Source organism: Emydura macquarii, unplaced genomic scaffold (genome assembly GCF_026122565.2).
Source record: "Emydura macquarii macquarii isolate MOO-44397 ecotype Brisbane River unplaced genomic scaffold, CSIRO-AGI_Emac_v2 contig_2205, whole genome shotgun sequence".
Taxonomy (NCBI): domain Eukaryota; kingdom Metazoa; phylum Chordata; order Testudines; family Chelidae; genus Emydura; species Emydura macquarii.
This window is the reverse complement of record NW_027132342.1, coordinates 33,349,297-33,364,219: the sequence shown is the minus strand read 5'-3', so window position 1 is coordinate 33,364,219 and position 14,923 is coordinate 33,349,297. Positions and strand designations below refer to the sequence as shown.

Below are 14,923 nucleotides of genomic sequence, written 5' to 3'. Positions count from 1 at the left end.
CCAAATGCCACCACAGCAGCAATAGTTTAGATATCCGCAGGACTTTTATGCAAGCTTGGATAGACCCCACTTGCAAGGTTGGGACCGTTATTATGACCGGGCAACAACCTCTGATCCCCCATCAGTATATACCATTCTGTCAGTATCAGGGAATACGCAGAAGCCTCAGCGCCACTCGTATCGTTCGTTCCCTCAGGACCGATGAATCCACCACCTCCTATGGGAGCCTCATCGTCGCCGGACGATGCCATCATTTCACCATCTGCATCGCCATCTGACAATCTGTGCCAATATCAGGAACTGCTAAGGCGCATGGCAACAACACTAAAACTAACAGCGGAGGATGTCACAGAGTTGCAGGATGAGTTCCTCTACATCCTTCAACCAGCAGGTCCATCTAGGATAGCACTTCCAATCCATAAGGCTATCTTACAGCCAAAGAAGGTGATCTGGCACACCCTAGCCTCCTGTGCACCAACACCCAAATGGTCTGAATGTAGGTATCTGGTTCCTGCCAAGAATGCAGACTTCCTCTTTATGCATCCATTGCCTAACTCACTGGTGGTTCAAGCCTTGGTACAGCAGGCCGGGCAACAGCACCTTAGAGCCACCCCTCCAGACCGAGCTGCAAAAAACTTAGATCTTATTGGTCGCAAGGTATACTCTTCAGCGGGCTTTCAATTTCATATAGCCAGCTACTAACCCATACTAGCGAAATATGACTTCCAGTCTTACTCTAGATTGGCGGAATTCCAGACCTTGTTACCAGAGGACAAACATGGAGCATTTAAGGCCTTAATAGAGGAAGGCAAATTGGTCTCCAAAGTTGCCCTCCAGTCAGTGGTGGATGCAGTGGATACAGCGGCGTGATCCCTTGCATTGGGACTTATTCTACAGTGTGACTACAAACCTCTGGATTTCCGAAGGAAGTCCACACAACACTGGAAAATTTACCATTTGATAACCAGAAATTATTTAGTGACAAGACAGACGAGAGTCTCCATTCCCTGAAGGACTCTAGGGTCATGCTTTGATCACTGGGCCTGTATACCCCTGGTTCCATTAGATTCCAACACTGACAAGCTTACCGGTCTTGATTTCAACCAAGGCCCAATTACCAGACCTATCAACCTTATCCTCCATGACCCCAGGAGCAACAACACTGACAGCAAGGACCACAGCACCCTCTCCGCTCCTCACTACCACACCCGCGGCCTCTATTCCACGCTAACACCTGGGACAACACTTTTGACTTTCAACAAGAGAACCGCGAACCACTTTCCGAACCAAACTCAGCACTACCCATTCAATTGAGAGGCTGTGTTGCTCGTTTTTATGATGAATGGAGCAAGATCACCACCGACCAATGGGTGTTAAACATGGTACATCAAGGCTACTCCATAGAATTACACTCCTTCCCACCCCACCGCCCACCATGAGCAACCAGGGCGGATGCCAAACAAATCTACCTACTTCACCAGGAGACTCTAACACTACTCAAAATAGAACGAATTCTCCACCAATACAGAAACCGTGGATTCTACTCCCCCTACTTCCTCATTCCAAAGAAAGGAGGAGATTTCAGACCCATTCTGGACTTACGGGTGCTCAACAAATTTATCTGCAAATTCCGATTTTTGATAACAATACCACAAATCACACTCTCCCTCGATCAAGGAGCCTAGTTCGTGGCTCTGTGTGAAAGATGCATATTTTCATATAGACATCCACCAAGCCCACCACAAATTTCTCCACCTCCAAGTAGGGCTGTCTCATTATCAGTTCCACGTTCTCCCCTTTGGGATAACTTCGGCCCTGCAAGTGCTCACAAAAGTCTTTGCCGTTGTGGCAGCTTACATGAGAAGACGAGGTCATTCTCTGTTTCCCTACCCAGACGACTGGTTACTTGTGACATCATCACACGAATGCCTACTAGTAACTATCCACCCTACAAAATCTGTTCACAGACCTCGGCATTTGTATCAACTGGGACAAGTCCACGTGTCCCTACCAGAAGCCTCACATTAATTGGAGCCACACTGGACTCTCGGGTAGCGTGGGTGTTCCTTCCCAAAGACCGCTACACCACACTCATGAACATTATTGCACGGATGTAACGTCACCCAGGCACATGCATTCAACGATGCATATCTCTCCTGGGACACATGGCAGCATCTACTTTGGTTGCACTGTATGCCCAACTCCATATGCGCTGCCTACAACATTGGTTGCAGTTGGTTTACAACCTGAACAAGGACCACTGGAACAAATGCGTTTTCCTCCCACCAAAAATGCTAGCCTCCCTGATATGGAGGTGGGACCTTCCAAAGTTTTGGAGGGTATATCCTTCTGCCACGCCAAACCGGACACTATCCTAATGACAAATGCTCCTCTAGGGCAATGGGGGGCTCACATACAGGGCAACACAGCTCAGGGACATTGGTCCCTCAGAGAGGCGAGGATGCACATCAACATCTAGAAGAGAGAGCGATTCGATGTGCATGCAATGGCCTCCTTCCCCTACTCCAGGGAAAACGCATCCAGTTCCTGTCAGACATGTCATCCGTATACTATGTAAACAAGCAAGGCGGGGCCAAATCCCTGTGCCTGGAAGCAATCCACCTATGGAACTGGTACATGAGGCACAATATAACATTACAAGCAACATGCTTACTGGGAACAGACAAGGTCTTTGCGGATGAGCTCAGTCACTCATTCTATTGCTCCCATGAATGGGAACTCCACGATCCCACTCTACGGACCATTGCGGCTTATCAGGCTAAATGGAGATGTTTTACTCAGTGGACTTCAGACAACCATGATCCCTCATCAACAATGAGTATTCCAACCATCCTAAACTACTTCCTTTACTTATGGCAGCTACGGTTCTCACATTCCTCTGTAAAAAGTCCACCTAGCGGCCATTAGCGTTTTCCTCCCACTTGTGGAGGTTTCATCTGTTTTTAGTCATCAAACTGTTGCTAGGTTTATGAAGGGTTTACTTAATGTGTTCCCAACAGTCAGGGACCCCACTCTAGCTTGGGACCTGAATCTTGTCCTTTCCACTCTTATTAAGCCGCCCTTTGAACCCCTATCATCTTGTGCCCTTCCTTTTCTCTCTCTGAAGACAATCTTTCTCATAGCTGTTACCTCAGCTTGACATGTTAGTGAACTAGTGGCCATGATGGCAGACCCTCCTTTTACCATCTTTCACAAGGACAAAGTATCACTGAAAGTTCACCCCAAATTTCTCCCTAAAGTAGCCTCCCACTTTCACCCCAACCAGATTATTCACCTCCTTGTTTCTTACCCTGAGCCACATTCCTCTACCAGGGAGAGAACCCTACACTCCCACGATGTCAGACGAGCGCTAGCCTTTTATTTACAATGCACTTGCCCCTTCAGAACCTCTCCAAAACTCTTTGTGGTGGTAGTGGACAGCTGCAAGGGACGTGTGCTCTTGTCCCAGTATATCTCCCATTGGATTGTCTGTTGCATAAAGGAATGCTACGCACTCTTTCGAGTTCAACTTCCACCTTGTATCAGAGCACATTCCACAAGAGCACAGGCGACCACGATGGCCTTCCTCAGCGACGTCCCATGGCAAGACATTTGCAAGGCAGAAACTTGGACATCTAAACACATGTTCATGGCTCACTACGCTTTGACTAATACCACCTGTACTGACGTGCCAGTGGGCACTGCAGTTCTACAAACTCTGGCATCTACAGAGCCCTAGCCCTGCCTCCATACTGGTTACGGCTAGCAACACTCCCATGGTGGAATCCACATAGGGACCATCACTCAAAGAAGAAGGGGAGGTTACTTACTGTAACTGATGGTTCTTCAAGATGTGTGGTCCCTATCTGGATTCCAATCCCCCTGTCCCCTCTGGTTTGGGCTCAATGCCTAGGTGTAAGAGGAAACTGAGGGGGCTTGACCCGCACAGACATATAAGACCTCAGACGCACCAGGTGGCAATGCAAGGCATGCACGCGGGTTGATGGACACTGCTTTCAACAGTTTCGGCTCCGGCACGTAGCACGCATGCGTACCCACGGTGGAATCCAGATAGGGACTACACATCTTGAAGAACCATCAGTTATAGTAAGTAACCTCCCCTTATTATACACACATTAGAGGGAAAACATGTAGAATGAAGCTGGAAACAGAATGAAAATGATTGTAAGAGCTGGGCACCTTAAAAATATGTTAAATTAAAAAGGTGACGAATAATGCACGCCAATGTTCTTCACTAATATATTTTGAGTTATAGGGTGGAAGGAACAGAAAGGAAGGAAGGCCTGGTGCTTAGGGTGTAAGCCTGGGACTTGGTAGAACTAGATTGAATTCCTTGCCTTGCCACTGGCTTCCTGTGTAGCTGTAGGCAAGTCACTTCATCTCTATGTGCCTCAGTTCCCCATCTGTAAAATAGGATAATAGGACTTCCTGACCCCACAGAAATGTTGTGAGAATAAATACATTCAAAATGGCAAGGTGCTCAGATACTGTGGTAATGGGGCTTTTAAAAGTGCCTAAAATGGATAGGGAATGTAGCATTGGGCTGTGTCAGCACAGGTATTTTTCACCTTAGTTTTAGTTGTTGAATTAGTTGGTATTAGGTAAGTTTTCCAAGCCATGGTCCAGGTAAAAATGTCATTGCTGCTATTGCAGAACAGCTATAACCTGTACGCTGGGCATACTCCCATTTAGTGTTATTGTGTGACTAGCTGTGTTACTGCTTTGCCCTGACAAACGTCACACTGATTTCACTGGAATGCCAAGGCTTCAAAACACTTCTGCAGTGCAGTAACTGGAAAGCAGGGCCACCAAAGCAGATAGTGTTGTCTCTCACTTAGTGTCTATTTTTATGCATTTACAGTTTTCTTAAATGTATAATGAAATACTTTTCTTCTATAGCTGTCTATTAAAATCTAAATTCTATCCTCTGATACAAAAGTATGGATCCTGTTGACTTCCATGGGAGATGCACATATGCATTGTTGGATAGAATTTGGCCCTAGGTGTTTTCTTTCCTTTTGTCAAATGTTGTTGCATCCCAGTCTGGATGGGACATACAGGCCCCTTCGGGTAGCTGAGAAGTCTGTCCGAAGCCCAGTTCGATTAGGTTAGCTACATTATAACTAACCATTCATTGCTTGATTTCTTCTTCAAATGCAAGCTAAGAGCATGTTTACAGTTCAATCCAGCATCTCTTGATGGAAGTGTATTTTGACTCCGCTGTAAGTGAATCTGTTGATGTGAGAGCAGTCAAAAAACTGACTGAGAGTGGGAACAATGCATTGATTGTTTGGCATAAGTATGGAAGAAAGATGGTGTTTCGTTTCATTCCCAACATTTTTAGACCTTTCAGCCTTTCGCACTAAGTCAGATAGAATGCAGATTGATTGATTTGTCATGTATCATATATATCAAATGATTCTACATGTCAGCAACTAGACCTGCATAAATTAAACAACCAGAAAATATATAGAGAAAAAATCCAATAGGGGAGAGAGCTGTGATGAAGCTTGTAATTATAGAAACTATGCAAATGCACAGAAGCCTAATTCTTTTGTACTTGCAATCCCCAGCCTGAGAGCTGGGCCATTAATCAACTTTGCAATACCAGTCTTCTGTCCAATTAGTAGTATAAAGCTAATTTAAGCCCTTGTGTGCTGCTTTTTTTTTTTTTTTTTTTTTTTTGGTGGGGAATGGAGCAAGGCAGTGTTGTTGGTTAAAAAGAGGGGGAGAATGCAGTAATGTTAATTCTTGGTTGTACCATACAATAATATAATAACAAAATATGTAGCACTTGTATCTTTATACATAAAACTCTTAACTAATCCAAATGTATGTCACGTGCATTCCAATGCTTCAGTATGGTAATATTTTTCTAGATCAACACATTGTTAATACAGAGGAACTGATATATTGAACTAAGGAAACTTCTCTTCCCCATCTCTCTTTTGATTAAAAGTCCTCCTGGGAGGTCTGTCTCACAGATGGAATTAGTTACTGGTATCTATAGCTTGACATGAACCACAAATGGAATCATAGGGTGCATTATATAACCTTTTGTGCTATTACCCACATTGCTACAGTATTTCTTTAAAAAAAAAAAAAAAAATGGAGGCTTATATTCTGAGTAAGTTACTGATGCAAACCTACTGCTTCATTGATGACATGGTTAACCGCCAAATAGAACATTACTCACACTTATGGTCAGGAGCAACCTTTGCTGTGGTTGGCATGCGCCACCTTTATTTCAGATGGAGCTTTCTGTGTATTAGGTAAAACCTAATGATTTTTCAGAAGGCTTGAAACTGAAAAACAGAACCATATTTTATGGTCTGCAATGCTACAATCAGCATTCTTATTTTAGTATTTAAAATAGTGCATCTGAAGGACACTGAAATTAATTTATCAGCTTCAGTATTTAATTTCAAAATAAAACACCCCCTCTGATTTAAACTTGCAGTTTATTTTTCTATTTTGAGGAGATTCAAACCACAGCAGTACAAAAGTCAACCTTACTTTTCTGTGGTGGGAGGGTTCTCCCTCTTTCTGGCTTCTGTCGTTTTGCGTCACTGTCTTAGCATCATTTAATATCTGACCTTTCTGATCCAAAGAAATAAAAAATAAAAAAATTCCTCGGATTTAAGGAAATGTGTGTATATATACCCCAGTGCTAAGCTTATTAGCCAGGTTGATCGGTACGTGGCTACTTCATCAGTTTTTGCTTTTACTGATACAGGGGAGTGTGACTCAGTCGTTGTATCTGCTAAGTTACGTGTTGGTGAACTCTTGGCTTTACATGGATCCCATTACAGGATTGGGACCTTACTGTGTAATCATATATTTAGAAAACACGCTTTTCATAGTGAAAATGAGTTCCAAACTATCCCCATTTAATGTAGTGAATGGAAGTGCAATAAACTGTGAAACACGAGCTTTGTGTGCTATGTAGGCTTTTAATGTTTGAAGTAAACAGAAGATTGGGAACACTAAAGTCTACTGGGAATTTATTTACTCCCTTGTTGTGCCCTTCTATTCAAAGCTAGTCAGCTGGGAATTAATTTTTCCAGAAGTTATAAACATGTACAAACTGTAAAAGTGCTGAAACAAATGTATTCAGACATCCATTGCATGCATTTCCAAATGCTGCAGACCTGCTCCTCACTCTCCCCGTTCCTTTGGGTAGCAGCAGCAGGAGGCCTGCAATCTCCTGACATTAATGTGAATATACGCTACCCAAACAAAAGAGTCTTCTCGGAATTTACTTTATCTTCTTCATTTCTAAGTGACTGGTACTGCTGTTACCCAAAGCTCCCACTCCCCCTTCCTTTTCCAGACCCTGAGTAAAAACTGGAGGATTGGGACCTATTGGCCTGCTTTTGAGAGATGCTGATATACTGCAGCTTCCTTTTGATTTCAGTGGGATTTGTAGGGTGCTCAATGCCTTAGAAAATGAGACCAATATTCAGTAGCTATTGCGTTATTCATGGAGCTTTCAAATGTTGATACAGTTACACGTACTGCAGGAACAAATCTCTCAATGCCAATTTAATAACACAATGTGGGTTTTTAAAGGAAGAATAAGTTCTCACTACACATTTTAAGGGCTTTTTTGGATAAAGTTTTCTTTAACATTGAATCCTTATTACTTTTGTTGAAATTCTGCTGAGTTGTGCATTGCCTTGTCCTCTCACTCCCAAGTTCGAACTAATATTTTGGAGAAATACTGCTTGAAAAAAATGCTACAGGAATATTTGCATTTGCAGGTGGGAAAAAAGGAAATGACTCCTTTGGTAAAATAGTATTCTAATCTAAAAAGAGGGACTAGTTTAGTTTAGAGACTAGGTTAGTTTTGATATGTGCAGAGGATGTTCAGAAACAAGAAGTTTCAGTTTAACAAAGTGATCAGTCTGCTGGATGAAGGTTGTTTCTATCTTTGGCATTAAAGAAGTTTTGTACTGTGTGTGTTAAGATTCAAAGTATGGAGTGTAATCTCACTCCTGTCATTGGCCAGGGATCTCTTCTGAAGCATGGGATGAGAATATACTTTCAGGGGATTTGCACAGTTGATATTCTTATTTTTCATTCTGAGGTTATATGCCAATCACCAACATGAAGAACAGCGTGGCTTTTTTTCCCAATCTTGTTTAACCTGCCGGGTATTGGTGGACTAGCTACTTGTTACAGGCATTTAAATAGACTTGTTTTTCTCCATGATAAAGTGTACATAATATTTTAAAATCACTGACATATAATATTTTTGTCATTGAAAAATACCTGATAGCAATACTAATGGGATAATGTGACTTCAGTAGCTTTTGATGTTCAGCTGGTGCTTCAAAAATATTTAACAATTCAAGTAGCAAGTGCTTAGCACCAAACTTACACTGAAACATAGCTGTTTAATGTTACGATATCGTAAGAACATTTTCAATGGCAATTACTCTTTGTTTAAGTAAATACTGCATCTGCATAATGGAAAAGGCCTTTTAAACTCCTTAGAAATTCAAGGTCTGGGGATTTCCATGTGCAAAATGTTTTTAATATTATTCACATTTTGTGTATTTATGAAGGGGATCTCAGGCCATTAAGTGTTTCATAATGTGGGGGATAGAGGGGAGGAGGGGGATGACCTGAGTGGTAGCTATGTAGTTTGGGGGATATAAACACATATTTTACTTTTACAGACAAACTGCTGTCAAGTTTTCAATTCTAAATTTGGTCATGAACTAGAAAAGTCTCTCAAGGGACCAGTCCTCTTGTAATAGGTCACAAAACCCACTCCCCTAAGAGAACAGCACTGTATTGAGAATGTAAAGGGTTAAAGTTATCCCTTTGATCACTCTCCTGAAATAAGTGAAGTAAGTGATAAATTTGGTGCTGTGTGTGTAAGATTCTGTCCTAGTATTTTGGCTGAAATGCATATACTTACTGCTCTTCATAAATTATTTTACTGTTTTTATTAATGCTAAGTAGCAAATCGAGGCTTTTTTTAACCAAAATTTTCAAACATGAGTGCCCAAAGTTAAGCTCCTAATGTTGTATTTAGGGATGTAAGTGCCCCATTTATAAGAAGTTCTATGAGTGAAGCTGATCAAAATATTCTGACTAAACATTTTTCTGTCGGAAAAAATGCCACTTTTTCAAAACTGAAGTATTTTGTGGGAATGTAGCTGGTCAAGGATGGGCTAGCTCACTGGGAGATTGATTTTGTAGCCTGGTGGCCTGGCAATGTAGAAGATCTAGGTTCAAGTCTCTGTTCTGAATCAGACAGAGTAGGGACTTGAACCTAAGTCTCACAGATTCCCCCATTCAGTGTCCTAATCACCAGGCTCTTGAGTCTCTGTCATGTAATGAACATTTTTGCAAGGTCTCGTTGCTCTGCATCAGAATGAAAACCAATTGTGAAACTCTGAAAAATTTCATGGAACAGAATTGTTATTTTCCAGCCAGCCCAAATGCTGAGTGCTCACAGCTCCCTCTGGATTGGACTCCTTGCACCATTGTAAATTACAGATAACTAAAGAGGCCAGGCATAGTTTGTGTCTTCCTGAGGCCAGTGAAGTTGCCAATGGAATCAGAAGAACAAAATAGCAAGTATACTAGAGACCAGATTGTGTATATATATGTATGGCAATTGATTCTAATGAGTGAGGCCTGAATGAGACACGAGTGAACTGGGTACAATGCTCTGCTAATCTTTTAAAGATCTTTTTGATCCACCCAGAATACCACATCTTGGATGGACTATCTTCTTGGTCTACTTTGTGTGTTTCTGCCATCAACTTTCCATCTAATATCCATAAATATTCATGGCCTGCTGAAAATCTTAATATGTGCCCTGCAATTCAAACTTTTCTTTTAATAAAACTGCATTCTAAAACTTTTTAGTTGGTTATGTGATCTATCCAGGATATTTTCAGAATTCTTCTATCATATCATAATTCAAAGGCTTGTTGTTTCCTTATTGTTGGCATGTCCATGTTTCACAGCCATAATTTAACACAGACCTGTTCTAAGTTTTTAAGAGTCAGAATTTAATCTTCAGATTTACGTCCCTTCTCATCAGATGTTTATTCTTCCGGAATATGTCTTTCACTCTTGCTATTCTGATGCTGACTTCAGTATTCTATCTTCCATTTTTTGTAATGATGTTTCATAAGTAGCAATAAGTTCTCACTCGCTGTTTGTCTGAGCTGTTCACTGTAATCTTGCATGTTTTCCCAGGATCCTTGCATACCACCATTTTTTTGTCTTGTCCACATTTAACTCCAGACAATATTCTTTGCCATATTCATATATGATCTCCACTACCTTCATCAGACCTTCTTTTGAATCAACCTAACAGCACTGTTACCTGCATAGCAAATGTTGTTCACCTATTTTCCATTCATCTTAATACCGTCTTCTGTTTCTTCAATTAATTTAATGAAACGCTATAAAACCTGAATAAAGTAACATTATACAACCATGTCTCCCGCCTCTCTTGATCTCTTAGATTTTCATTTTCAGTGCCCATTATAATTGCCTTCTGATTCCAGTATAATTGTTTTATTACTTGGAATTATTATCTATCCATCCCTACAGAACTTAATATGTTGAACAATTTGTAGTGGTAGAGTCAGTCAAATGCTTTTTGAAAGTCAATGAAATTCAAGTATACTGATTTCCCCATTTCAACTGATCTTTTAATACGACCTTCAAGATCATAATAGTGTTTATTGTGCCCTTTCCATATTTGAAGCCATTTTGTTGTTTGCTTATTTCCTTATCAGTCTTTCCTGGTATGTGGTCTTGAGCAACTCACAAAAATATCTTAGAGGCATAAGATATTAGGCTGATTGTATATCCAAATTCCCCCAAAAGAACAATGCTATGGATTGTAAAGACAACAGAACAGTGAGGTTGTAACAGCTTCTGGAAAGTCTCCTGTCTCAGACATATTCTTCATTACCTCTGATAGGGTTCCAAGCTTTCATCCCCTATGCTTTTTAACAATTCAGTTGGTATTCCATCACCTCAGATTTCTGATCAGATGTGATTTCTTCATTATTGGTGGGTTTACTTGATTAATATCCAGTACAGGTTTTTCAGGCCAATCACCACCACCATGTAGTTCTTTGACACATTCTCAGTCTTTTAAGGTCTGTCAAATACTGTCCATTTTTGTCCCTAAGGGTTGTATTGATCATGTTTCTTCTGTAATTGATAGTCCTTATCTTTTGATACATCTCACTTCATTCTCTTTATCCAGTTATTCAATTTTTTTTGCATTTCTCATTCAGCCATTCAGATTTTGCCAATCTGTGTTTATTATTTTATTTAGTCTTTGGAATTCCTTCTTTTTCTGTTGTCAGTCTTTGTGCTCTTTACTTTGCTTCTTTTGTCCATCAGAGCAATAATTTCATCTGTTGTTCATGGGTTTTTCTTAGGTAGTAACTTCTTCCCGACATATTTATCTGCAGCTTCTTTGATAGCATCTTTCAGATGTTCCCAAGTCACATGGTCTTTATTTTCATTAATGATCCACAACACTTCTTAGTAGTAACTTTGTATCTCATGATTTCTCAGAGCTTCAAGGTTGCATCTTAGATAGTGTTCAGTTTCCTGTCACTTTTTCAGTTCAGTCTCATCAATATCAATCAGTGATCTGATCCACAATCTGCACTTGGCATAACCTTAACCTTCCAAACACCATTTCTTTTCTTATGACTGAACATGATAAATTCATTTTGGCTTTTATACATCTCTCCTGGTGATTCTCATGTATGCCTTGTGCTTCGCTTTTGTTCAGAATAAGTATTGCAGATAATAAGGTAATGTTTCTTGCAGAATTATATGAATCTTTTTCCTCTGTCATTCCTTTCAACAAGGCGAAATGGGCCAACAGCCAGCATATTCTTTCCCTTCCCACTTTTGCGTTCCAGTCTCCCATAAGAATTACCTCTCTGTCTGTTTTTGCATCACTGTTGCTATTGCTTCTGCAGTGTTTTCTTAGAATATTTGACATCCCCATAAGAATCTGCAGTTGTTGGGGCATGTACTTGAATAATCATTATATCTGTTGGACCTGCTTTTATCGCTATTATCTTACATGTCAGATGATAGAACTATAGCTGGAAGGACTGAACAAGAGAATCTATCTACTGGAATTACCACTCCTTTCCTTTCCACCTGTACTAATTACTCTGAATTCTTTGCTGCTTTGAAGACTTGTGACAAAGTCATCTTGACCTCTCTAGAAGTTCTCGCTTATTCCCATTATTGAAAGGTCTAGCCTTATCATTTCTCTGCATATATTGGCTAGCTTCCCAGGTTGCAAATTCCATATGTCCAGCCATTTGGGACATCAGTCTGCACTAAGGTAAATCAGATTGCACATCAGTTAATTAATACTAGGTCAGGTTATCATGGAGTAAGTTTGAAGCTAATACTTCACAAGACTCAAGTGCAGCCAGATTTTTTCAAATTGGAACTCTAATCTTTAGCCAAAAGGTTTAACCCACAAGGATTTTGGCATGTATAATTTCCCCCCAAAGTACATTGAATGATCTGTGGCTGATTCCCATCACCAACGCATTGCAACAATTAACAAAATTCTTCCATTGACTCTAGTTAGAGCTTATGGTGCTTGGAACATCTGAAACTCAGGCCACTGATTTAAGTGCCTAATTTTAGGCAGCCAAGTTTCAGTATTTTGATGTTTAATTCTTAGTAGCCTATGTTTGTTTATGACAAATTATGGCTGGTATTCCATCTATAATACATGCAACTCTGCCGTTTTACATAATTACATGTTCTACAGATGGATTGCAGACAGAGTTGTGGGAACTAACTTTGAAGGGATTGGGGGTAGTGGGGAGCATGTCCAAACCTCAAACCATGAGGGCATGATCCAGGATCTTTCTAAAGTTTGGCCATCATCAATATTGGGTTAATTTTTGAATTTCCTGGCTTATGTTCATATGTATTCCAGCTGTAATGCTAAATGATTACATGTACACTTTCCATTGCTTGGCAATTTTAAACATTAACCTATCTGGACAGTTTTATTTTTTTCTTTATAATATTACAACTGTGTGTTGGCTTTGCAGTGAACCAGCGGATTGTGATCTAAGGTGGCAGGCATTAATTGGATGAACAGAACAGTATTTAGCACATGCACTTTTATTTCTTTTCCCAGCTGCAGTCTGGGTTGAATACAGGAGGAAGGGAAATATACCTGCAGACCTGAAGCTGACTGCTTCTTTTTGGGTCAATTGTCCAGTGGTAATTTTTAGGCTTACCACTTTGTCCTTTTAAAACAAACAAACAAACACAAAAAGAAACAGACACCCCCCCCCCCCCCTCGGTGCCTTTGGAGGTAGGCAGTACAGATGGAGAAGAGAAACAGTCTCTGTATTTTTGTTCTTAGGCTTATAGGAAACTAATTAAAATGCATTTGGGGAAATGATGTTAAATACAATTTGCGAGAAGCATACATATTTTCACTGAATTCATTCACTTTGTGCTCCTAAATGTCAGGGAGGGCTTATGTACTTTTTTTGTGATTGAAATTCTAAGGCTTGTAAAGACATATGCAGGCCACCTATAAGCCTGTAGGCTTGATTATGTTGTGCAAAAGGAAGAACTTCACTGACATTTATCCGTTAAAGATCTTGCTTCTCTCATCCCTATAAAATATGAAAAATAGATTCCCACAATAACAAACCCTTAGAAGTGGAAGTGGAATATTGATATAATAAAGTAACCAATCAGAGGAAAAGATCTGTGTAAACCCTCTCCCTCTCTGAAAAAACAAGACCCCTCTTCCCTCCGCCCTTTTTTAACACTGTGTGTGTGTTAATCCCTGGCCTCTTGTGCTATTGCAGAGTACAATGAGACTTGCATCAGGAGCAATGCCATTTAGTTAGCAGGGACTGTTTATTTTTAAATGTTGATATAGATTATAGCTCCATCTGACTTGAAGACTCTTCTTTTAAAAGGCATTATTAAAAGTGGCAAAACACTATCACAGAACAGTTCTCATAAGTTTTAAAATAATAGTAATGCTGGCTTCCATCTTTTCATAAGTATAGTATTTGCTTCTTTGGACTACTTTAGCTCTATAATTTGGTTTCTTCTAAGGAGAAAACTAGGGGAAACTCAGCATTAGCAGTTTTGTAGCCTTTTACTGTTTAATACATTCATGATGCACGGATGTGCTAGTACTTACTCAGTTCGTTATTATTATCATTTTACATTACAGTCAAACCTGCAGACTTACAAAAGGTTTGGGACTCATTGTGCTCAATAGTGCACAAACACACACAAACAATACATGCATGTTTATAAAATACACATCATGTCCTTTTTCCAAAGAGCTTGCAATCTAAGATGACCACTGACACATGAAAGGTCATGAGAAAGAAATAAACCTTGTGCATTATACTTGTTTTCTAAATTACAATTTCTCTAGTTATAAATAGTGGTCTAACTCTCCCCATCAGCCCTTCAAGCTGGTATAGTTCCCTAAGCAAACAGAGAGGGTAATGCAGACTCATTAATATTAGTATTGTCCACCCTGAGCACTCCAAATTCGTAAGTCAGGCCCCCCAAAATCATAAGATTGTCTAAAAAAAAAAAAAAATCAGATTTTTTAAAATGTTGAGTTTTGTTTTGTTTTCTCATTTCTGAGGCTTTAGAATACATGATTTTCAAGTTTCATCCACTTCTTTTCAGAGAAAATTGAACTTCTCATGTAATCACTTGGGGTGTGAAGAAAAACACCGTATATCGTGAGACTTACCAAGTCTTAAGACTAAGACTATTTGATAAGATTGTGGAAGCTGGCAACACTTGTTTCTTCACTTTAAATAAACAATTTTTAGCTCACAATCCATTTTTAAACTACACATTGGAATCC

At 40.1% G+C, this 14,923-nt stretch overlaps 1 protein-coding gene across 5 annotated transcripts in view; it reads left to right on the top strand.

Annotated features, from left to right (window-relative positions):
* The window catches only part of TMTC2 (transmembrane O-mannosyltransferase targeting cadherins 2), a 330,806-nt gene that overhangs the window by 144,363 nt on the left and 171,520 nt on the right, over positions 1–14,923 (top strand). The window contains exon 1 of one of the 5 annotated variants that reach the window (XM_067559873.1): positions 3,984–4,107. The exons of the other annotated variants lie outside the window; for them this stretch is intronic. Coding sequence (XP_067415974.1) covers positions 4,048–4,107 — 60 coding nt within the window. The 5' untranslated portion in view covers positions 3,984–4,047. Of the gene's footprint in view, positions 1–3,983; positions 4,108–14,923 lie in introns of those variants that run through there. 5 annotated transcript variants of the gene reach the window in all.